Source organism: Mus caroli, unplaced genomic scaffold (assembly GCF_978045245.1).
Source record: "Mus caroli unplaced genomic scaffold, Mus_caroli_1 scaffold_10, whole genome shotgun sequence".
NCBI classification, from domain to species: domain Eukaryota; kingdom Metazoa; phylum Chordata; class Mammalia; order Rodentia; family Muridae; genus Mus; species Mus caroli.
The window spans coordinates 40,819,164-40,843,816 of NW_028227265.1; the positions used below are offsets into that span (position 1 = coordinate 40,819,164).

Here is a 24,653-nt window from a genome sequence, read left to right on the forward strand (position 1 = left end):
GAAAACCTGGCAGGAACCAAAGCCTACAGGGATACTTCCAGTCCCCAAGCAAGACATCAAGATGTAAATCGGCCTTATCAACACTTGGGGGGGGGGGGCAGGGTCAGGAGGCTCCACCCTCCCTGAGGGTTTATATGTAAGCAAGGACAGTAGGGGTGGGAGAGACATTTTCTTCAGGGGTAGCCACTTGTAGGTATAATGTAATGTAGGTACAATCATGTTGTAAATGACTCTCATATCATTAAGCAATGCACTAATGGTCCTCACCATTGCCATGAGGCCAGCAAAAGAAAAAGAAAATAAAAAAAAAGAAAACTGAAAAGAAGAAGAAGAAGAAGAAGAAGAAGAAGAAGAAGAAGAAGAAGAAGAAGAAGAAGAAGAAGAAGAAGAAGAAAGGTCATTGCTTGTTCAACATGATGGCACACCTTTTTTTAACTCCAATCTAATTTACCAGAAAGCTTCTAGACTAACATGTCACTCTAACATCAAATAGGGATCAAGAGTAACATACAAAAATCATGAATTAAAATAAAATTGAAAATAAAAACTGTATCTGAGCGTGGTAGCAGGAGATCGGAGTTCAAGGTTATTCCCAGTGACACAGTGAGGTCACATCCAGCCTCGACTATAGGAGACACTGTGTCAAAATATTGAGCGCGCACACACACACACACACTAAATAAACAAAAACTTTACAAAGAGCATTTATAATGGCTTCAAAATGGATCTAATTTTTTTATGAAGAATTTGTGTGCTGAGAACTATAAAACTCTGTTGGAAGAAAAAAAATCAAGCTCAAATGAATACAGAGAAGCCACGCTCCTCCAGTAGGTGACTCAAGAAAACTTTGGGTAAGCACAGCTCCCCATGTGCTGGTGGGCCTTCTGCGATCAGCAGAGGCTCTAAGAGAACAGCAAGCCAACCTCCCCTGGACAAAGGCAGCTCTCTGGAGCATTGGCCTTAGCTTGACCATCAGTGGCTCTCCTGGGCCCTGAGCCTACCACATAGATCACACTGCAAGTGTGGACGTACCAAGCTCTGGGATCACATGAGCACACAGATATTGTTCTGTCCTCTTTTCTTCCGGATTAAACATCACTTTTAGTTCTCACATTGGAATCCATGGTCCATTTCGACTTGCTAGGGTATGGTGCAAAGTAAGCGCAGACTTCCCTTTCCCCTGAACTAAACTGCCAATTTTCAAGTGTTGACAATAGTGCCATACCCCCACTCTGCTTCGGTGGCACTTGTCAAAAGTCAATGGATTATGTAGATATGGTTCTATTTTTAGACCTTCAGTTTTGTCCCATTGATCTATATGACCATCTTTATGTAAGTATCATACATCTTGGACATGGTATATATTTTATGAGTCTGAAATTAATATTAGCCCTCCAGCTTTCTGTTTTTGTTTATTCTAGATCTTTCATTTTCTGTATCAATTTAGAAACAAATTGGAAATTTCCATTCAAATTTGGATGAAATTTTGACTGGTATTACACTGAATCTTTCAAACATGGTTGGGGGATGAATTGATCAGGTTTCTCCACAGAAACAGAGGTGTGTGTGTGTGTGTGTGTGTGTGTGTGTGTGTGTGTATGTGTGTGTGTGTATGTGTGTGTATGTGTGTGTATGTGTATGTGTGTGTGTATGTGTGTGTATGTGTGTGTGTATGTATGTGTGTGTGTGTGTGTGTGACCATTAGGTAGGAAGACATTAGGAAAAAGTATCTAATGCCCTTGGTGAAGTAATAATAAACTCTACATTGAGGGCTGGCAAGATGACCCAGGGGAAAGGACACTCGCCTCCAAGTTCAATTCCTAGGACCCAATAGTGAAAAGAGGGCATAGGGTTCCAGAAGTTGCTCTCTGCCTTGTCCTCTGTGTTGAGAGGACATTTATAGAAAAGAGATAAAGAAATATTTTTTTAAAGATTTATTTGTTTTATGAATATACACCTTCATTCCAGAAGAGGGCATCAGATCCTGTTACAGATGATTGTGAGCCACCATGTGGTTGCTGGGGATTGAACTCCAGACCTCTAGAAGAGCAGACAGTGTTCTTAACCGCTGAGCCATCTCTCCAGCCAGCAGAAATATGTTGACTGCAGGAAATACTCCATCTCTTGGCTTGTGGCGGTTATGTGACATAAATATCATCAAAACTCACTGAGTTGGGGCTTGGGAGTGCCGTTTGGTAGCAGAGAGCCTCTCCAGCCTGTGAGAGGCCATGAGTTCTATCCCTGCAAAAAGGGGAGTTTAATGACCAAGAACTGGGGCCTCACCAGGGCTTCACGTGTGAGAGGTGAGCACATCTCCTTCGAACTGCAGCCCCTCCTTTACGCTTTTGACAGTGCTGTTTAGTGCGTATGAACTTTGCCCCTCTGAACCGGGCAGACGTGCAATGTTTGAGAAGCTCTGCCTACAAGCCAGACTCTGAACTGGCCTGTTCTCGTGGAGTTGCTAATGCTCATGTGGAACATGATTTGTTCCGTGTGGTCCTAAGACCCGGTCCTGAAATCAGCGCATGCAAAAAAGGGAGGGAATGCAGAAGACAACTCCAGGCGAAGGTCCTCCGTCTTCACCCTTCCCTGTGTCTGTTGGAAAGTAACACAGCCTGGTGCATTTAAAAGAAAAGATGTTCATGTGGGCTCGAGATTCTGGAGGCTGGTAACTCCAAGAGCAAAGAGGCAGCATCTGGTGAGGTTACCCGGAATGTGTGGGAGGGTCAAAACCCACGCATGCGCACGTGAAAGGAAGGCCTCACTACAGAGCTTACCTCTTGACACAGTGCTCCTGGGCAACTAGCCTACTCCAGTCGGGGGGCATTAACCCTTCTTAATGTCCGTCTCCCACCCCCAAGCTTACCATGGTACCAATTGATGTGCCTGTTGTGTTAAGCCAGTCCTCCCTCGCTCCTCCCTCCTTTCTGTAGAACATGGTCACTGGCTGCCTGCATGGTAGACTTGGTGCTCGTTGCTTCTGATACCTCCAAGAACTTTACTCACTTCTTCAAGCCACCTACGCAGAATCTGCCTTCTAGCCAGATCCCACAGAGCCCTGGGATGTATTCCCTTCAGATGCATTCCCAGTTCCCAGATTCATTTCTATAACCCTGATGACTGACAGGCTCTAATCTTCTACGAGCTCACTTCTGTTCCCAGCCTCATTTGAGTCTGGCTTGTTTTACTTAGCATAAGGATCTCCAATTGCATCCATTTCCTGCAGGTGACAGTTCCTTCTTTACATCTGAATAAAATCCATACATTATATAGGCTACATTTTCTTAACCATTTATCTGCTGGAGTCTGACCCCACGTCCTAGCTGTCGTAAATACACATCTATTATATTTTAACTTCTAAGTTAGGCACAGTGTGAGACTAACAATGATCACAGATAAATAGAATGATAATAACAAGTTGACACAGTGAAAGTTATCTATAATTTATGAATTGCTCACTCTGGAACTTTCAGACCACAGTTGGCTGAGACCACAGTAAATGAAAAAACTAAGACGCACATAGGAAAAGGTGGTCATCCTTTGATTCAAATTTTGTTGTGGAAGTAAGAATAGGGCAATTTCAGGAATTTAGAAGCATGTCAGAAACCTCAGCCTATGCACTCAGATTGCTTCAGGAGCATCTATGCCACTCAGCCTTTTAAAAGGCGAACTTGGTGGCTGGGATGTAGCTCAACCTGCTGGTGAGAGGGTGTGGTCTCTGAGAAGCCAGAACACTGAATTTAGAGCAGTCAGCCCCAAGGAACTCTACAGAAGCCCCAGTGAGCTCTTGCTCCCACCTCTCCCACAGCCTGGACAGGAGTCTCTTTACCAAAGCCTGCCTTCTGGGCTCCAGCCGCCTTCCCACCTCCCTCCCTACCACCCCGTCCACTCATCCCGGGCCCGGCCATCTGCACTGTCCACCACTGCCAACCTTCCCACCAAAGCTGCCTCCCTTTGTGTTCTCTATGAGGACTCTTGGTCTTCAGCCACTGTAGGGTCTGAAACTGACAAAGTCCAGAGCAGGTTCACAGAGGAGGGACACAGGCCTTGGGAGGGAAGCTGCAGGGGACCAAGAAGACAGCTTTTGTGAAGCTTTGCTGTGGTTCCTGAGTCCACCCTACTACAGCTGTTCTGCTCTTTGCACCATCACCAAATCTTTTCTTCTCCATTTTCTTTCTCTTCCTTCCTTCCTTCCTTCCTTCCTTCCTTCCTTCCTTCCTTCCTTTCTTTTCTGTTGTTGTTGGTTTTTTACAAGATCCCGCTATGTGGCCCCCATTGACTTCAAATGCAGTTCTCCTCCGTCACCCTCTCATGAGCTGGGATTATCACCACCGTGGTTCCTAGCCCACCGTGGCTTTTTTAACTCACAGTTCAACAGACATTGTAGTCCAAGGGTTCATTTCCTTGTCCACCTCATCCCTGCAAACTCAGCAGCTTGACTGATATCCCAAGGGCATGGGACTGAAATAAGGAATTCCACTTTCTTCCATCTTTGATTCTCCTTAGCCCTGTGAAGGATTGAATAGTCTAGGCCAACACTGGAGGCTGGGGGTGGGGTTGGGGGGATCTACCCTCCTGAGTTCCTGGTTCAGATGTCATTGTTTCAAACCACTGCCATATATACAGTGCCCCATACCAACCAGTGTTGAATCTGGACAATATTGACCTACTAAGGCTGACGTATGAAATTAACTGTTACCATGGTAATTATTCCCACTGAGCAACAAACTCGAAGGATGTGTGGAGCATGCAAAGCACACTCTCTGGCCCTTTGTCATCTTTCTGGGCAAAGACGCCAGAGAGAGAAGCAGAAGAACTCTGGAGGGAGCCATCACTTTTCTCTCTTCTGTATCAGCTTTCCCACTCACATCTTAGTCTCTGGGAGAGAAGCTCAGAGCAGCCACCAAGACCTCTGTGGAAACCAGGTCTTTCTTAGAGACCCCTATACTGACTCCCCCAGGAGCCCTGCTGACTAGATGAAGGCCAGAGAAAGGGTGCTGGATTCTCTCAGACAGAGTTTGGTGCCTGGCTCCATCACAGCTCAGTCAAGACATCCTAGGTGAATCACTTCCCTTCAAAGATGGCGACACTAAGGTCCACCCCTTGATGCAGCAGGCTAGCTGAATGCATGCAATACACTTGGTCTTTGATAAGTGAGCAGAGGGTGAGAAATAGTGGTCTCCTTCCAACCAAGGTCTTGGAGGGTCAATCCATAGCCATTCACTTCTTCCTTCTTCTTGAGTCTCCTGTCTTGGGGCAGGCTCTGAGACTCATCACCAAGTGAAATCAGGAGGCACGCTGCAATGGGAGCCGCAAACAGCTGTGGGACCTGGTGACCTAGTGACCTACTGTCTCCGAGCTATGAAGCTGAGAGCCCTAGTACTGAGAGTCATTCCTTGGAGATCACTGTGGTGTGGGCTTGGGAAGGTTCCCCTGCTGCCTGGGCGGCATCTGGGCCAACCAAGCCTAGGGAGATAAATGGGAGGTGTGCAGTGGCCAGCTTCCTGGCCTGGAGGAAGAGCAGGTGCTGATTCTAAGGGTGGGGGTGGGAAGCAAAGGGGAGGGGCAAGGGGAAGAGTCACCACTGGTGGTCCTGGTAAGCAGTGGGAAATGGGAAACAGACAGAGGAACAGGAAGTTGCTCTGCTGAGGTTGGAGGGACAGGGAAGTCGCCCACAGGTGACAGTCACTTGCCACTGTGCAGGACATGCAATCCCATCCAGCCCAGCTGCCAGAAGGTGTCCCCGTGCTCCCTATTCATTACCTGGCATAACTAATTGCCTGGTGACATTTCCCATATTATAGACAAATGTGAGTTATGGGCCCAGCTGCTCCCTCTCTCCCCACCAGGAATCGGTTGATAAATATGTTTATTCGAGGTCAGCCTGGCCTCATCCATTAGAAATATTGTTTTTCTAAACATTACATTGATTTAATTTAACTCTAATCAATTTAAAATGGTTCTGACAATTAACAAAAGCTTCAAATATGACCTTAAAGTAATAGGATTCATTAGCTATGTTTAGGATTAAACTTACCCTAATAGGGCAATTTTTCTTCCAAGAGTATTTGGTAAGCGACTAGTGGTCAGTCAAAATGAAATCAATTATTATAAATTATACAGTTAAAGTTGATTATGTATCCCCTGCTAATTTGTATAAATAAGGGTCTTTGACAATGGAAGTAATTTATTAATAACTATCTCCCCCAGCCCTGATCACACTTCATGTTCCAGCTGCCAGGGCATCTGTAACCCATGAAGTATTATTTTCAGGGCTGCTCTCGATGTATGCTAATTAAACCATAATTAATTGGAGCAGTTATAGTTAAAGACAATGCTAGTGCCCTTTGCTCGGTTATTCATGACAGTTAACTCATTCAAAAGGAAACCTGATCAAAAATGCATACGCTACGCTGGCCCCACTCAGCCCACAGAGTGTCGGTGACATGACAGCTGGCAAGCTGGAAGGATGACACACAGGCAGAACTCTAACCTACTTGGGTCTATCCTTCCCACCCTGCCTCCACCAGTCTGGGTCCTGATAGAAGCTGTGGTCTCTCAGAGTGCCAGAGAGGGTGTAGAGATGACAAATCTCTGGTCTGCCAGTTTAAGAGAAAATGGTTGTCATAATTTTATGAATGGGGAACTCTTGCGTCCTCTGGAAAACCGTAGTTGGAAAGGTAGAGCAGAACGAACCTCCTGCTTGCGGCCTTCAACTGCACTATCTCTGCTCCTTCTCAACAGCACCAGCCTGGTCCTTGTGAGCATGTGCAGTTTAAGAGCCTTGCTCTGGGATGCCTCGTTTTGTCTGTTCATTTTGTTTTGCTGTTGTTTGTTTTTCCACACAGGGTCTCTCTGCATAGCACTGTCTGTGCTGAAACTCTCTCCGTATTCCTGGCTGACCTTGAACTCGGAGAACGACCTGCCTCTGCCTCCTGAGTGCTGAAATCGAAAGCAGGTTCCGCCTCCACCCAGCTTAGGATGCCTGGTTTTAAAGCCCAAGGTCAGCACCTGGCCAGCAGATCCCTGTCACTCAGGCAACACAGCACGAATTCCAGAAGTCCACCTCCACTGAGGAACCTTAGAGTCTGTGTGTCCAGTGCCTGGGCTCCTCTGTATCACACATCCCAGGGCAAGAAGGACTCACCGATTGATCCTGATTCAGCCCTGCCTCTAACTCCCTGAGGTCCTGGGTGGGCTTATTTCCAGGTGATTGTGTGCCTATTTAATAGAGCCCTACCAGCAGGAGAGAGAGCAAGCGGTAGAATGTGACAGTCCAGTGACAAATGCAGACTCCACCTCCCTCCGTGGGCAAGGCCACAGACTTCCATACAATGTCAGGAAGTTTGTGGAGGCAGAAGCCGTGTATGCAGGACTTGTCTCTTGCCTTCAGGAGCAAAGGGACCCAAAGGCTCATGTTGAAAAATGTCCCTAGGGAGCCATGTGGCCTGACTGCAGGACAGGGCTATACAGAAACCCCACATGGGAGACATGCTGTGGTCAGTGGCATGATGTTGACAGAGAAGAAAGGAAACCACCTTCTAGGTCCTTTTATAAAACTGCTGGTGACCCCAGAGCCAGTCAGCACACCTAGGGGCCTCCCTTACCCATGGGCTTTCTACAGGTGGGGCCTGACAACACAAGCAAGCACTTCCCTCCAATTTTAGGGTCAAGGCCATGCTCTCTCTCTCTCTCTCTCTCTCTCTCTCTCTCACACACACACACACACACACACACACACACACACACACACACACGATCCAGAGGAATGAGCCGAGTCTGTACTATACTCCAGGGTCTATTTCTCCCAGTATATCAAGTATATCAGTATATCAAGTATATCAAGGTTCTGCAATTCAAGCTTCTCCAGTTGGCCCCCAGTATAAACAAAGTAGCCAGGATCTTCCGGCTTACCCTTGGGCAGGTGTGCAACCACTAATTCCCTCAAAATGGTTCCTACTGGCACATGTGCTAACTACGAAGTTTGCAGAACATGGAGACTTTTGAGTCGTGTCTCCATTTGTGAGCGGTTACCCAGCATCAGGAGCTAAAGAAGAAGCCAAACAAGAAAAGCCAGCAGCCCAAGAAGAATCAGATCCCCAGCCACCAGAGTAGCACCGGGAGTTCACTGATGGAGACCTCGGATGCCAGAGCTGAACAGGACAGTGCAGAATGAGGCCCAGTTCCCGTGTGGAGTACGCGCTGGTGCTCAGAGAGAAGCCATGAAGAAGGTGGTGAGGTCCCTTATAGGATCTTTGCAGCAAAGCACTGTCGTTTGTTTATGGCGAGCCCTAATCGGGACCTGGGAATGAAGCTGCATGCTTCCTTCCTCACCCAGAAGGAAAGCAGGAGTTAGAGAAGGCTGCTGGAAGCTGGGCAGCCCATGGTGGCACCACAAGGGACAGCAGCAGTAGTCACCTGCAGGAACTCCTCTGGCACACCCTGCCTGACCCAGGGGTCCTGTCTCACTCACCTGATGCATGTCACTAAATGAGCATAGGGAGGCGTCGAGGCTCCGCTGGGGCTGCCTGGAAGTTCCCACAGGCACAGAAAGCAGAGTATCAGCATCTTTCCCAGATATAAACTCCAGGTTTCCCGAAAGATAAAAAGTGTTCTCTGACATGGCAGGAATTAGCATACAGCACGCCTGGATACAGCATACAGCTAAGAAAAGGGAGATGGTGTGAAACGCCATCCCAGGGCCCTGCTCTGCAAAGCTGGTTCTGTCCGTTCTGCATAGGACCTCCCCACCTGCCTTTCCCCATCAGTCGGGGGCAGGTGGCCCAGAGACTCCGATGAAGTGAGCTGCAGGGCACATTTGTGCAACTGGTGACTTTAGGTTTGAGCCTAGACACACACATCAGTGGTTGTGATATCAGAACCTGTTCCTTTCCATCTTTCTTCGCATAAAACAAGATTCATACTCCACCACCAGCCTTACCCTGTCCTCCCAGGAGATGGCACTATCTCGTTCTAAATGTGGCTTTAAGGTGCCTGAAAACTCACGCTGGAGTCAGAACGAGGGCAGAGCCAATCATGAAGGAGGACAGTAGTAGCAGTCCTGGTCATCACGCACCATCTGTCTTTAAGTTACACGAGGGAAGCTCAAGCCCTCCCGCATGCCATTTGTAATGGGCCACGTATCCCTGAAGGCCAGGTTTGCTTTCAACACCACCTGCTGCCTTCCACACATTAACAGTCTGACTGGGACTGACTACTTGGGAGCTAGCAGATACTGTGTCATAACCTAAAGTGCCCACAAGGTGGCGCTCATGCACTCAGAAGAAGATGACCTAGGAAATACCAAATCTTACAAAACAGTGAGGACTTGTCACGGCCTGACCAAGTGGGGGCAGAAGGGGTGTGCTAATTTGTATTGCAATCCTATCTCTCAATTTCATGATTACATTGCTTCTGCTGCTGCTGGTGGCTACCATTTAGTAAGGGGTTTCTGAGCACCAGGCAGTGTGATAGGCACTTTACAAGCATGGCTTCATTCAGAGTTTATTTCTGGGGAAGCTCTGCGATGTCTCCAAGAGCATGTGTCATGAGGCTGGGACCTCTTGTACTTTCTCAAAAGGGTTGACAGTTATCCAGCTCTGGCTCTGTCCACAATAGTGAATAGAATAGCTTATCTGCCTAAGAGGCTAACAATTCCTTTCCCCATTCAGCAAATGTTTGAGCACCTACTGTGTCAGGCGCCAGTCAAAATTCTGGGAAAATGGGAGTAAAGAATCAGAGACGGCTCTGCTGCTAATTCTGAGAACACAGCAAACCAGAGCAGAGTAAATGGTGTGTGGGTGAGGAGTGCAGGGGAGAGGGGGGAGCCTAGTAGCCATCGGAGGAGTCCGTGGTAAGCAAGAACAGCAACAGGGCTCCTGAGAAGCAATAGTTAAAGATTCAGGAGTGAACAGCAGTGAGCTAGGTCTGGAAGTTAAACTGAAATGGGAGAGGTGGTTCACACCTGTAATCCCAGCACTCAGAACACCGAAACAAGAGGACTACTGCAAGTTCAAGGTCACCCTGGGCTATAAAATAATACCCTGCCTTTAAAACAACAACAAAAATACAGTGAAGAGGGAGGGAAACCTGGAGAATATATTTACATTGACAACAAAAACAGCTTCTGGAAACTTGGCCCTTCCTAGTTGCTATCTATTTTATGATATCTATAACAGCAGTGGGCAGACTTCTCCTGAAAGTAGCCAGAGAGTAAATATTTCAGGTTGTGCAAGGCCTTCAGAGTTCTGTCACTGCTCTACAACTCTGCTGTTGCAGGACACATGGGTGTGACTGTGTTTCACTAAAATGTCACTTGGGCAAACAGTATCAAGCTAGACTTGGTCCCGATACAGTGTGCAGAGCCCTGGTCTGGATTCTAGCATTCAGTGTGGGCATGCTCTGCCCTTTTGGGAAGAATTTTTCTATGTCTCTTTCCAATTCTGGCTGCTGGGCTGGTACTTTGATAACTTGCAAGCGCATGGTGTGGATGTTTATGCTATAAGACAAGCACAGGGGACCAACAGGGTTGTTCCCCATGTCCCCTGTACTCTACCCGCGCTATTCCCATCCTCCCAGCTCCCAGCCACTGCCTTGAAGACCTCTCCCAGTGCTTCTCTAAGGAGACTGTCTGTTCGGTAACAGTGCATTTGTCTACATTACAATGCTTCCTATTATAATCTCACTCCATGACAACCCACTGAGCAGGCTTGACCCTCTGGAGCCAGCAGACCACAGAGCTGAGAGGCAAACTGTGGGTGCAGGGTCAAGGCCTGGCTACATTTATTCCACAGGCTGGTAAGACCAACTAGCCCCCAAGAAGAGCACACCACGGTGGCATTAAAGTCTTGAAAAGTGGTACTGTCGACAGATAAAATCTTTGCAGAGTTTTGTTGTGTTTTGTGAGGAAAACCCCTTGCTAAGAGAAATCACTGATTCTATACTATGCAGGGCAGTCTTCTCCAGCCTCCTTGCTATCATCATCCCCAGAAACAACCCCTTCCATCAACACTGAGCATTGTAAAGCAGACCCCCACCACCACCACCACCACTGGCAACCCACCCAGACCTGCAATTCACCAACAGATGAAGACAGGCAAGAAACTCTCCCAAACTATTCTTCTCAGGGACACCTTTCCCTAGTCAACCTGGTGGGCTATGCTTTTGAGTGACATTTGGAACATTTGGCGTTCACATACACTTTGAAATGTTTCCTAAATGAAACAAATAGCATCTTCTCGACGTCTATATCTGTACTCTTTAAACACTTTTTTAAAAAAATTATATGTACGGGTATTTGGCCTGAATGTATGGCTGTGCACTGTATTGTACCAGTGCCTGTGGAGGCCAGAAGAGGATGCCAGATCCCCCTGGGACCGGAGTTGCAGATGGCCGTGAGCCATCAAGTAGGTGCTGGAGACTGATCTCAGGTCTGGTGGGAAGGCAAGCAGTGCTCATAACCACTGAGCTATCCTCCAGCCCCATGTCAGCATTCTCCATTCAAATCTTCTTCCATCCCTGCTTCTGTCCTACATCCAACACACATACACCCTAACTAGGCCCAGGGATCTTTCTTGAAAATCTAGACCAGCAGCTTCTCCATAGACTTGTCTGCTTCCCTTCTGGAGCTGTGTCCACAGTCCTATCTTCCACCGAAGCAGACGGTTCTCATTAGGGATGTTGTGTGGATTGCTTACCTTGGAAAACTCTGTCCATAACTGCTTCCTACTTGACTGCGCACTGGACTAGTGAAAAGAGCCCTGACAAATACCTACCTCTGGGCCACCTTCAGATATTCCTGTGGGCCTACATACAGCAAGCATGAGCACCATGAATAAACCCAGTGTAGACCTGGCCTATGGCCAAGATGGAGAACCCTAACTCTGGGCCATGCATCCCATCCTTCAGATTGTGTCAGGAGTCGAGGCAGAGGTCAAGGGTGGGACCAGAGTTCCTCTGGCTGGTGAGCTCTCAACAAAGACTGGTTTTCACTGGGCAGTCTAGATCCACAGATGGGCAATACACACACCATCTCTGTCACATCGATATGCCCAAATGCAAGAATGGGATCTGTGAACATGTATGCCAGCCTTTGAACCCAACAAGCAAAGGTAGAGCTGTGGAACAGCCCACATCATCAGCAGGTCCATCCAGCTGTGGGTTCTCTAATCAGAAACCTTGACCCACTAGACTAGCAACCCTCAGATCATTTTAGCTTCCCTTCCAATATGCAGTAAGTGGCTTGGCCTCTAAGGAAGAAGGACTGGTCATGCATTTTGTTACCTAACAGGAGCTTGGAGTCAAATTTCAGTCCCTAAAATGTCATGTGATTGATCATCCCCTGGGCATTAGAGAGAAGCAGGCACATCCTTGACAGCCTTTAGCCCCAGAGCATAGCCTCTGGAGTGAACAGCTCTGGGTCACATCTATAGATATAAGCACAGGAGGAGCAACCTGTGGTCGGAGGCTTAGAGACGCTGGCCATGAGCCATCTCCAGCACCAGAGTGGGCAGAGTCTAATGACTAGATCCCGATAGCCTTCCTAGACGCAGCGTGGGCCTGGAAGCTTGAGGAAGACAACTGTGGCTAGCGTTTCCCAGGGGCTTTCTGATTTAAGCACTTGAGAAGTTGTAAAGAACCAGTTCCTGTGTTTCCCTAACTCCAAGACCCTCCCCCTAAAGAAATCAAGGAGAGAGAAGCATAAAAACTGCACTTTAATGATACAGAAACAGTACATGGTACATCTCTTCTCACAGCAGCACTCCACTCCTCTCCAAGGTTTACAAAATTAAGGCTAAACTGGAGCATTCTGATAGCAAGGGATTGCTTTACATGATGCTATTCATGTTTTCATAAACAAAAGGATGTTCTTCAGGAAAAAAAGAATGTTGAACAAGGTACCAGAAAAGGAACTGGAACACATATTGTGCTCCTTTGGGTCAGCTTGATAGTAACCACCTCCCTGGAGAGTACCAGGGAGATATTTTATATATATATATATATATATATATATATATATAATGAATGTTTGGTTCTGGTATGAGGGAGACTTTCCAGAGTTAGCATTCCACAGTACAAAGCTATTTCATAATATGAAACCAAAGAGAGTTGTATCTCCAGTATAAATCCCTTTAGAATAACTAATGAAAGTCAACAGTGTTTAAAAGCACAGAGAACTGTGCTGAGGCCCCTGATGCCTGGAAGGATAATCTCTTCATCAACAGCCCTTTTCCCTAAATGAGAATGAGAACCAAAATACGCTGTAACAAACCCATCAGCACTGCCAGGATAGAGGTAGGGGACCCTGTGGCGCTCGAGGACCAGCACTGCTATTTAAGGCCACCAGAAAGGGCTTATCACCCACAATGCCACTGTTCACTACTGGCCAATTCTGCTTCCCACCCTCTGGCACTGCATTTGGACTCAAGAGAACCCTTTTTAGCAAGTCTAGAGTTTATAACAAGACTAAGCTATCTCCCCTAACATCTCCATCCAGGCCCCCCCACCCCCACCCAGTAAGACAACGGACAGACGCTCACACAGGAGCAAGGGAAAGCCCCTCACAGGAAGCCACGCTCTGACACCTTTGACAAGAGGGCCAATGCCCAGAGCCACAGGCTTGCCTTCCCTGATGAGCCCTGTCCTCTGCCTCCTCCAACCCTCTTTGCTCACTGGCTCCCACTATAGCAACCTCTTCTCCATCCACCCTGGTTGCACTATGGAACTAAAGAATTCTTTCACTGGTGAAGAGCTGGAATCACAAAGACCAAGGAAAGCCACCTTGTTTGCTTTTTTGTTTTTGTTTTTTAATTTGCAGGCCTCATGACCTACCTTCTCTAAGAAGGAAATCCTATTCTGACCTGTTACTGGGGGTAGGGAGTGGGGAGGGAAAATCTTCCCAAGAATTTAAATGTTTGCATTATTAAGTAGTAGAGAGAGATGAGCTCAGGGATTTTTTTCCCTACTTCTCTGGCTCCCGGAACCTGTTTCTATAGAAATAAAGTGAAAAGAAACATCTAAGTGCGTGCCACTGAACATCCTGACACTTCCGTGTATACCTACAATTACTAATCTCTCCAGCAATACAGGGGGGAGGGACACATACCAGATGCACTCCCATCAGGTCATATGTAAACGCAGATCCACACAGAGTCAGTAACCACTCCTTCACACTTACACAGAGTAACTGCCGTAGATAACACTAACAGAAGAAGGGGGTCTTTGAAGCCTTCCAGCCTTATGACTCCATAACTGCTGCTGGTCACTGTTTTCTGTGGATGAGCTTCTGAGTTGAAATTTCCTACCTCCAGCAAAAACTCAGATGTATCAGGCATGGCCTGGAACCCTGACAATTTGTACTGCTTCCCCTTATCCAACTACATATCCAACCCCTTCATCAGACAGAACAAGACACTGAAGCTCAAGAAATCGAGGTGGTGTTCAGCTACAGAGCAAGTGATGGAGAAAGAACCCGGGATTTTTGTCTCTTAGTCCTTTGCAATAAGGTTACACTAGGTTGTCTCCCAAAGTGGTCCCCAGACATGCCTGTTACCCATGCCTATGCTAAGAAGCATCAACGGTTGCTCTGGTATAGAAACTGAGCAGTAAGCTGTATGAGAGCAGGCCCCGGGTCTCTTAGGCCCCATGCCGTATGCTAGCCACCTAGCAAATGTCCCATAAATACTTGTTGGCAGTTACTCACCAGGCCAAGTACCGGGTTTTGCACTCCCAACTCAGCGCAGGAAGATGCAAACAGATGCAAGCTTATCTACCTGCTTACTAAATTGCAGTTGGGAGGGCTGCTGCTCCTAGATTTATGAAAACGCCACATTCAGACAACCAGAGAATGGACGGACACGCTCCAGAAGTCAGAGGTAAGAGGATCCCGGCCATTTACCTAAGCACTTGGCAAACATAAAATAAAAACCCTAGGCTACTCTGAGGATAAAATGCATAGGAACCACCCACAGCTGCACTACACAGATACCTTGCTCTGTTTCTCAATGCATTTTCCCAACTTAGAAAATACTTTGTGAACTGAGCTGGACTCTCTGTGAAGCTCGCCCCAGGAGCTAGACACTTTGTAGCTTTTGGATTAAAAATGTGCCTGGGCCCTTTCCTCTCCCTTGTTCATCCTCCTGACTCTCCATACATATATACAGATTTGCCTCACAGTAGAGAAATAGAATTCTTATATTTCCTATTTGTAGCTATGGCTCCTAAACCATGTTGTGAGTAAAACAATCCTACTACACTACCATCTTGATAAGGAGAAGGACACTCAAAATATTTTAAAAGGCAATTGGGAAAAACGGTACAGAAAACCTAAGATTACAAAATTAAAGTAATCCACAGGCATGAGGGCTATCTGCACCACAGGGTCCAATCCTATTGCCCCAGGGGCAAACCAGGCTCTGCTGGGACAAGGAATGAGGAGGGGCTATCCAGAGGGACAAGAAGGCATGGGAGAGAGCTCCTGCTGGCCTGTGGTCCTCAGGCCTCCCCAGCCACTGTAAGTGGGTGTTCCGCTGTGTGCCCCTACCCACCCACTACTGCTAAAGGACACAGTGCAATTTTGAGATGATCTTGCTTAAGGATTGCCTGTGGACATGGTCCTCCTCACTCACTAAGTGCCACTCCAACTTCAGAACCACTGCAAACAAGCTTTGAGTCCTCTCCTCTGAAAGCCAAGTAGCTAGTCTCTTTGCACATGGATTTTTGCCTCCATTTCTGAAGTTAAAAAAAAAAAAAAAAGCTTTCCCTCAGCCCCCTCCCCTTCACTGTTAAGCCAGGCTTGCCTATAAACAAAGACCTGACCATTCCTCAGTTAAACCTTTCAAAATCACACTACCACACTAACAGACTCATTAAATACACACTTATTACAGGGTGACTGAATTCTGGTCAGTGTGCAAGCTCAGCCCCTGTGCTCACTGTTCTCACTTGTCCCAGGATGATGAAGGCAAGGCCAGCCTATAGCTGGAGGACTTTACTGCTATCTACTCATGGCCTCTCCACCCAGTCTAGGCACTCAGCTATATAAAAGTCTGTGCACAGGATACACACTTTTCCATTGCAAAAGTACAAATATTACAAGATGGACGAGTTTTGTGTGTTGTGATTTATAAAGCTAATCCACACCAGCAAAATGGAATAATAAAACCAAGGAGTAAAGTGCCTTTAAAAATAACAGCAATATTTATAGACTCTTTTGACATTAAATCTTTTATAAAGCCATATGTTACACATATACCACCTTCTCTTTCTGTAAGGTTGACATTATTCAGAGAGACAGCCATACCACAAAACACACTCAGACAACAAGCATTCTACAGCATCCGCCATGGTCTACACACACACGCAGTCCTAAGATGACATCCGTTTTCTCCTTTGAAATCATCACTGACATTGCAGTAACATGCTGATGTGGTTGTCACTGTTTCAAGTGATACCAAATTGACACCAGAGAGTATAAGGGTCTTCAGTCAAACAAAAATATTAGTCTTATTTAAATTAAGAGAAATTCACTTAAACTAAAAATAAAATAATTTATTTACAATGAGATTTTTAAACACCTAACACATTTTTTCAGGGAAATGTTGGTGCTAACTCTGAGCCAGCTTCATTTTCTCTGGACTGTGGGTCTGTATAAGAATATATAATTTGGGGCTGGAGAGATGGCTCAGCAGTTAAGAGCACTGACTGCCCTTCCAAAGGTCCTGAGTTCAATTCCCAGCAACCACATGGTGGCTCACAACCATCTGTAATAAGATCTGATGCCCTCTTCTGGTGTGTCTGAAGACAGCTACAGTGTACTCATATAAATAAAATAAATCTTTAAAAAAAAGAATATATAATTTACTTATCACTCAGTCATTTCAGAAACCACTGCATGTTGTCCCATACTTAGGAGCCCCTACAGAAAACCTGTTCAGTAACAGTTGTTACTATGACTACGATGCTTGTTTTGTACCCTAATTCTTCAAGAACACATCAAAAATGGACATTTTATGACAGAGTCACTCATTTATCTCAAAACTAGAACAAATAAAAAATAACACCATGAAAGGAATTTCAGCATGTTCTGACCACTGCTGCAGGAACACAGAAACTCAGCAAAGTACAGACATGCAGGAAATCAGCACTTTATAGGAAAATTAACAATTAAACTCAGCACATCTTCAACAACTGGAGTAAAGGTGGACTCTTAATAAAATCATATTAAGTCTTTCTCAAGGCAATCATTAGCTACAAAAGGAAAATGATTTCATACCCTTGGTCCATAAGAAGAAATATTTATTTACATCCTCAATGGACTAAAAGAGGTTTTAGACGTCACAATTAAAATTGTATGCTTCCAAAAATATCGTATCATCAATGCAGTTAACTTAAAGTGTTAGATATTAATAAATCCATTTAGACTTCTTAAAAAATCAACACAAACATACTTCCTAGAGTGCAAAATGCTTCTTATTAAATACTTCAGGAACACAAAAGCAATTTGTTTGGAAACACAGGAATCCTTTGCTGAAGGGCCATCATCAAAAGAGACACCCATTGCCGGCAATGGGTGCCGGACAGAACCACAAACAAGCTGGAGGAAGACACAGCACTAAGGTTTGTGCTGTCTCTGCCCACTGCGGATGACCTGGTTATTTGTACAGGCTCATGGTTGGACTCTGGTACATGCACATGTATGCATCGCAAAGAAGTCTGCGCGCACAGCCTTGAATCCTTCTGGAGTCCAAAGAGTGCAGGTCCTCCAGAGACATCTTCAAGTACTCTCCCACTTCTGGGCAGGGCGTCACTTGTGGAATGTTGAAGCCATTCTGACCACCTAGAGAGAGGGGCAGTGAAATCTATTTAGGGAAGTGAATGTCTAAGTCCTTCCGGCACCCTGTCCTACCTGAACAATTCTACTATCCTAGAATTTAATGAGTACTGACTCTGAGAACTGGAAGAAAACCTTTGTTTGACTTCCAGTTTCTAGAATTATAGTCTCCTTGGCTTCTGAGAGGGTTCCACAGGCAAAAGTGAATAAAACTGGTGAAAGAACACATATTTAAGATAGGCCTGATTTGCAGGCTGCTACCCACTGTGTGCACAGTCTTGATTCCTCATACCTGCAAGTCCCTCCCATACACTAACAGCCTGACATTCTTTTCCACAAAAATTTTGCCCAGTTTTTGAAACAGTTAGTAATACACACTGCTGTTTTCCTATGTTTTAAGGACATACTTGCACACCTCTAACATGCGTTGTTTATACACGGATCAGCAGAAAGCACATTGATTACGTGTGCTTTGATGACTGGATTACAGAAAGCCTGTTTGGTTTTACTCTCCCAAGTACTTTCCCAAAAGCCATGCTGCTAATGCTAACTGGGTGAAGCATATAAACAGGAGAGGTGGGCGTGCCCCTCAGGTGTTGAAGAGCTGGGAAGAGATGGAGAACTGCTGGTCTTGTGTCTCTGGTCAAGGAGGTGCTACTAGGATCCTCTGGTTATTAGAGAGCCACACCAGAAGACCTTAGGGCCTAGAGCTTGGGAGAATACCTGTAGAAATAGGGGTTGGGGGGTTGGGTGTACTGTGACAAGTATTTTACTTCTAAAACTTTTTGAGGTCCCGACACTGAACTGTGTATTAAGAAATGACTAAGCTTCCTAGGAACAGCTCATTAGATAAAGGTTTCTTCATGAAATGGAATGCAGGAGATCAGGAAAAATGAGTTACATGCAAACCATGCAATCTTCACCACTTTAAACTTTAACTAAGACAACAGAAAAACAGGCATAATTTCTACAACTGCAGTATTCCCACTGAGCTTGGCCTACAGGTGCTCAATAAATGGCTACTACAGTGTATACAGAACTGAAAGGAAATAGATGGTAAAATCAGATCTAAAAGAAGAATCTTAGGATTTTTTTTTTTGAGGTAGGGCAAATTGAAAAAGATTCTCATTATGTACCACACACTGGCCTCTAATTCACAATCCTCTACCTCCCAAGTGCTGAGATCTTAGATAGCACTCTTTAACAAATCTGTTTAAGTGCCAAGATGTCATAACATTGTTCCTTAGTTTGGGTAGCTGAATTATGAATACAGTTCGAAGATTAAAGTCTATAGCACCATACTATTCCTTAAAGGATTTTCTCACAAACACCCTATTACTTCACCCACGTGTTCTCACTAGGAAGCACTACACCCCTAAATACAGGATGCTGACGAAGGTGGTTAATACCATCTCGATCCGCCATGCTGTCAAAGAAGAGCCAGGCAGAGTCATCTTTCCCGTACTTCACAAAAGCAACATAGTGGCTCGTTTCTATGCAGAGAACAGCAAATAACTCCATCTTCTGACAGGGGATGCAGCCGTGTCTCCAGTCCCAGTCAGGCAAGTCTTTGGGAAGTGACACTGGATGATAAGAATGATTCAACCTCCTGGGATGAAGGTGAACCTAAACGGGACCATGAAGAAAACACCACACATGAGCTAATACCATGTTTCAAGGGAGCAGACTCTAGCCACCTTCACTGAGCCCAGCTCTTATAAACACAGCCAAGTATTTCTCTCTCACACACACACACCAACAGAAGAGAGATGAGCAAGAACATTTACTATGAATGTACTTTGATTCTGAAGGGCTTTCAAGTCCAGAAATGTAGTGGACAGTCGGTCAGTAGATGACTTCTACAGGGCATGTCCACCAGGTAAGTACAGATTACCTGAGTGCTGCAGGTCTTACAGAACTGCTTGATCTTCCCAGCTGAGATGTCCGGATCGTCGTAGCACTCTCTACACTCGTACATCGCAAGTCCTCCACAGATGCGGCACTGCCTGGGAGCTACCATATGCAGAAAGGGGAGGAAGAAGTCTTTTAAAAAGTATTCTACCTGCCTGTCACGGTATCAATACCATAGTTTTTATCACAATTGCTCTGTAGTACAGCTTGGGGTCAAGGATGGTGATTCCACTAGAAGTTCTTTTATTGTTAAGAATAGTTTTCGCTATCTTATGTTTTTTGTTATTCCAGATGAATTTGCAAATTGCTCTAACTCTGTTAAGAACTGAGTTGGAATTTCAATGGGGATTACACTGAATCTGTAGATTGCTTTTAGCAAGATGGCCATCTTTATTATATTAATCCTGCCAATCCATGGGCATGGGAGATCTTTCCATCTTCTGAAATCTTCTTTGAATTCTTTCTTCAGAGACTTGAAGTTCTTGTCATACAGATCTTTCACTTGCTTAGCTAAGAGTCACATCAAGGTATTTTATATTATTTGTGACTATTGTGAAGAGTGTTATTTTCCTAATTTCCTTCTCAACCTGTTTATTCTTTGAGTAGAGGAAAGCCACTGATTTGTTTGAGCTAACTGTATATCCAGCTACTTCACTGAAGTTGTCTATCAGGTTTAGAAGTTCTTTGGTGGAATTTTTGGGGTCACTTAAGTATACTATCATATTATCTGCAAATAGTGATATTCTGACTTCTTCCTTTCCAATTTGTATCCCTGTGACCTCCTTTTGTTGTCTAATTGCTCTGGCTAGGACTTCGAGTACTATATTGAATAGATAGGGAGAGAGTAGGCAGCCTTGTCTAGTCCCTACTTTTAATGGGATTGCTTCAAGTTTCTCACCATTTAGTTTGATGATGGCTACTTGTTTGCTGTATATTGTTTTTACTATGTTTAGGTATGGGCCTTGAATTCCTGATCTTTCCAAGACTTTTATCATGAAGGGTGTTGGATTTTGTCAAATGCTTTCTCAACATCTAATGAAATGATCATATGGTTTTTGTCTTTCAGTTTGTTTATATAGTGGATTACATTGATGGATTTCCTTATATTGAACCATTCCTGCATCTCTGGGACGAAGCCTCCTTGATCATGATGGTTGATTGTCTTGATGTGTTCTTGGAATCGGTTTGCAAGAATTTTATTGAGTAATTTTGCATCGATATTCATTAGAGAAATTGGTCTGAGGTTCTCTTTCTTTGTTGGGTCTTTGTGTAGTTTAGGTATTAGAGTAATTGTGGCTTCATAGAACGAGTTGGGTAGAGCGCCTTCTGTGTCTATTTGTGGAATAGTTTGAGGAGTACTGGGATTAAGTCTTCTTTGCAGGTCTGAGAGAACTCTGCACTAAGCGGGAGTGGGTGGGTTGGTGAGCAGGGGGAGTGGGGGAGGGACTGGGAGTGGGTGGGTTGGTGAGCAGGGGGAGTGGGGGAGGGACTGGGAGTGGGTGGGTTGGTGAGCAGGGGGAGTGGGGGGGGGACTGGGAGTGGGTGGGTTGGTGAGCAGGGGGAGTGGGGGAGGGACTGGGAGTGGGTGGGTTGGTGAGCAGGGGAGTGGGGGAGGGACTGGGGGTTTTCGGAGGGGAAACCAGGAAACTGGATAACATTTGAAATGTAAATAAAGAGAATATCAAGTTTTAAAAAAAAAAGCAGGCAGAGAAAAATAAATTATGAAGCCGCAAACAATGACCCAAACACTGCTAATTTCTCATTAGAGGCTATGCCAGCCAGCCAGGGGTAGTGTGAAAGGCAGCAAATCCTGTGAACATAGCATTCTGTGCTCAGTGAAACAGTCCTTCAAGATGGATGGCAAATGTCAAGTGACTAAATAAGATGTGCTGGGGTGAGGTGGGGCGTGATGCTCGGAGAGGGCAAGCTCTCCCTTCTCAGAGGAGAAGGGGAGAGCAGGGGGAGAGAGGGAGGATCTATGTGTGTGAAGGGGCACTGGGAGGAGGGGGCTGATATTGGAGTGTAAAGTGAATAAATAAATTAAATGAAAAAAAAAAGGTATTCTGTCACTAAAAATGCTCTGGGGGTGGGGAGGCCTAGCCCCCTTCTGATCCTTTTAAAATTTCATTTGGATTTCCTGTGTTTTTTATTTTTAGGATTTTTTTTCAAATAACCATTTTTGATAGCCTATTCTAAGACTGTTTCTCTGGTCATAAAATACCCAAGAGATATAAAGAAAGTATAAAGAAAACTGATAGCACCTATGAGCTTAGTCAGCAAGAGAAATGCACTATTATTATTATTATAAACTTTCTCTAACACTTGTATGTCTGCATATCTATATACCTGCGTGCGTCCAGTGCATGTGCATTTCACGCATGTCTCCCATTCAGTCTCACAATGCACTTTCCTTCCACTTACAATGGTTTCCATGTATGTTGTCCTCATACTCATGTGTTTAATGGTAGTAGCTGTAAGAATAGTCCAATCAACCTCTGGCCTCTCACTAACATTTACTTGTCTCTACTTTCTTATCATATAATGATAAGTGATTTTGCATTTAAATTGTTTTTACCTCTTCTCTTTTCAGAATAAATTCTCAGCACTCAAATTATTGGCTTAATATGTCCAAGCTCTTCAGGTACTGCACTGCGTGTCAAAGTACTATATCCACAACCAATGTGACTATTTCTAAAACAAACAAACTAAGGACTATAACTTACTGTCTTCAAGTAAATCTGTTATATTTAATTCCAGGGAAGGAAAAATTTTTTTAAATAGTTTAAAGTCTTTTCCAAACCGAGGCATCTGGATAATCAAGCATGATGGTGCCTAAAAATAATAAAAATAATAGTGTTATTGATAACAATAACAACAACAATAACAGATACATCGCTTTAGAAATCACAGTCCTACAGGGCTGGGCCTCCTCAGCTTAGAATAGTAGCATGCCCACACCTTTGAGTCTCGTCTCCTGCACTAAGGGAAAAAACTGCAAAAACAAGTTTCCCTCTGAAACTGAAGCAGTCACAGCTGTCAAACCCAGCAGTAGTTTCAGCACTGCGCTGTTGGCCCACATGTGAATGTGCAGTGTGGACACAGAGCAGCAGTGAGCTACAGGATCTCCTGACTTTCCTGTCAGACGTCATCACAGAAGATGCTACCTATACATCAGCAAAGTAAGTGAGATGAACAAACGTTCCAGCAACAGACCACGGCATGCACTACGGAAACCATCCATTCAGGTAAAAGACAGTCTTCTATTACATTCATTAACAAACCCACACAGAAGATTTCACTGGCATTTTATCTTTAACAAAGGGAGAAAAATAGCATTACCTTCTAAATGTTTAGATACGATGCTTGGGTAAAATGACAACTAAAAACATAAACATGTATATGTATATGCATACCTTTGGCACTAAGCACCTTTAAAGGTCTTCAGGTTAAACACTAGATTTCCCCCCCACTTTGCACCTAAATCCAAAACATTTCAACTTAAGCTAAAGAGCTTTCTTAAAAAAGAACAAAGTTGGAACATAATTTTTTGTGTGGGTTTTCTTAACAGGGTGAGTGAGAGCTGGGTGTGGTTGAGCAGGGCAGCACTCAGGGTAGTATGTACAAGCCCTGAGTTTAACATCCCCCTTCTGACCACTGCTAAGAAATAAAACAACAACAAGAAAACAGTCAGAATCACTAACCTCTGCAAATTTCAGGTTGCTGTTGATAAAAGACCATTCTAATAACTGCTGAATTGTGGGTACTCCAACTTTCTCATTTTTTTCCATAAAAATTTGATAGAAGTTACAGTCTTGAACTTTTTGACCTGCTGATCTAAGAGTATCAAAAAGAAACGTACATAAGCTATCCACATACGCTAAATGATTGAATCACAATATCCAGCCAGCTGGCAGGACCTGAGACTATAATACCATGATCAGATGTGCAGCTCTGCACCATCCAAAGCCAGGTGAAAGACAATGATTTGGATGAGATAATTAAACGCACTATGCAGAAGACCTCATAAATTATTCACAAGTTCTCTCTGTGATCACAAGAAAAATGTATAGACTAATATCCCAGTCAAGAAACACTATGTGAGGGCTGGTGAGATGGCTCAGTGGGTAAGAGCACCTGACAGCTCTTAGCTCTTCCAAAGGTCCGGAGTTCAAATCCCAGCAACCACATGGTGGCTCACAACCATCCATAATGATCTGACGCATCTGGTGTGTCTGAAGACAGCGACAGTGTACTTACATATAATAAATAAATAAATCTTAAAAAAAAAAAGAAACACTATGTGAGCAATAATCAGTTCGATTTCTCTCTCCAGATCTAGAAAGCAGCAATCTGCTTTTAATGATTACAGTGAATGCTTAAATGGCTCAATGACAGACTCTTACACTGTCTAGATCAACTTCTTTTTACTCCCTAAAATAAAGGCCCTAAGAGGTACAGAAGGACAATTTTCTAGCAAGCTAAGCAGGACAAGGTGTGAAACCCAGGGACCCTAACAACTGTCCTCCAGCCTTGTAGCTACCAAGTCTTTAGATGGTCACCCACTGACCTGACAAATACCACATAAAAGTCTACAAATTCCCATCACAGTGAACACTGTAACATCTCCCATCCCTTAAAATCTTAGTCGTAATTCTTAAAACTAACACTACTAAGAGGTTTTATTTTTAATCTTTCAGTACTATTTATCTTTTTTTTTTTTTTTAAACAATAGTGTCTGGGCTAGAAATACACACTGGAGCTCTTCTCAACCATAAAGAACAAAATATATCAGTCATAGAAAAATGAATGCAACTGGAAATAATCATATTAAACAAATTAAAGCAATACTATAAAGAGAAACAATGTGTTTTCTCTCATTTATGGTTCCTAGATTTTACATAAATTTGGACAA

At 44.6% G+C, this 24,653-nt stretch overlaps 1 protein-coding gene across 8 annotated transcripts in view; it reads right to left on the bottom strand.

The window, feature by feature from the left end:
• Positions 1–12,694: 12,694 nt before the first annotated feature.
• The window catches only part of Cyld (CYLD lysine 63 deubiquitinase), a 55,958-nt gene continuing 43,999 nt past the window's right edge, over positions 12,695–24,653 (bottom strand). For all 8 annotated transcript variants that reach the window (XM_085843720.1, XM_021169542.3, XM_085843721.1 and 5 more), the window contains 5 exons: positions 23,443–23,575; positions 22,465–22,573; positions 19,725–19,843; positions 19,240–19,456; positions 12,695–17,836 (listed from right to left, as the gene is read on the bottom strand). In XM_085843720.1, the coding sequence (XP_085699846.1) occupies positions 17,652–17,836; positions 19,240–19,456; positions 19,725–19,843; positions 22,465–22,573; positions 23,443–23,575 (763 nt within the window). In that variant the 3' untranslated portion in view covers positions 12,695–17,651. The remainder of the gene's footprint in view (positions 17,837–19,239; positions 19,457–19,724; positions 19,844–22,464; positions 22,574–23,442; positions 23,576–24,653) is intronic.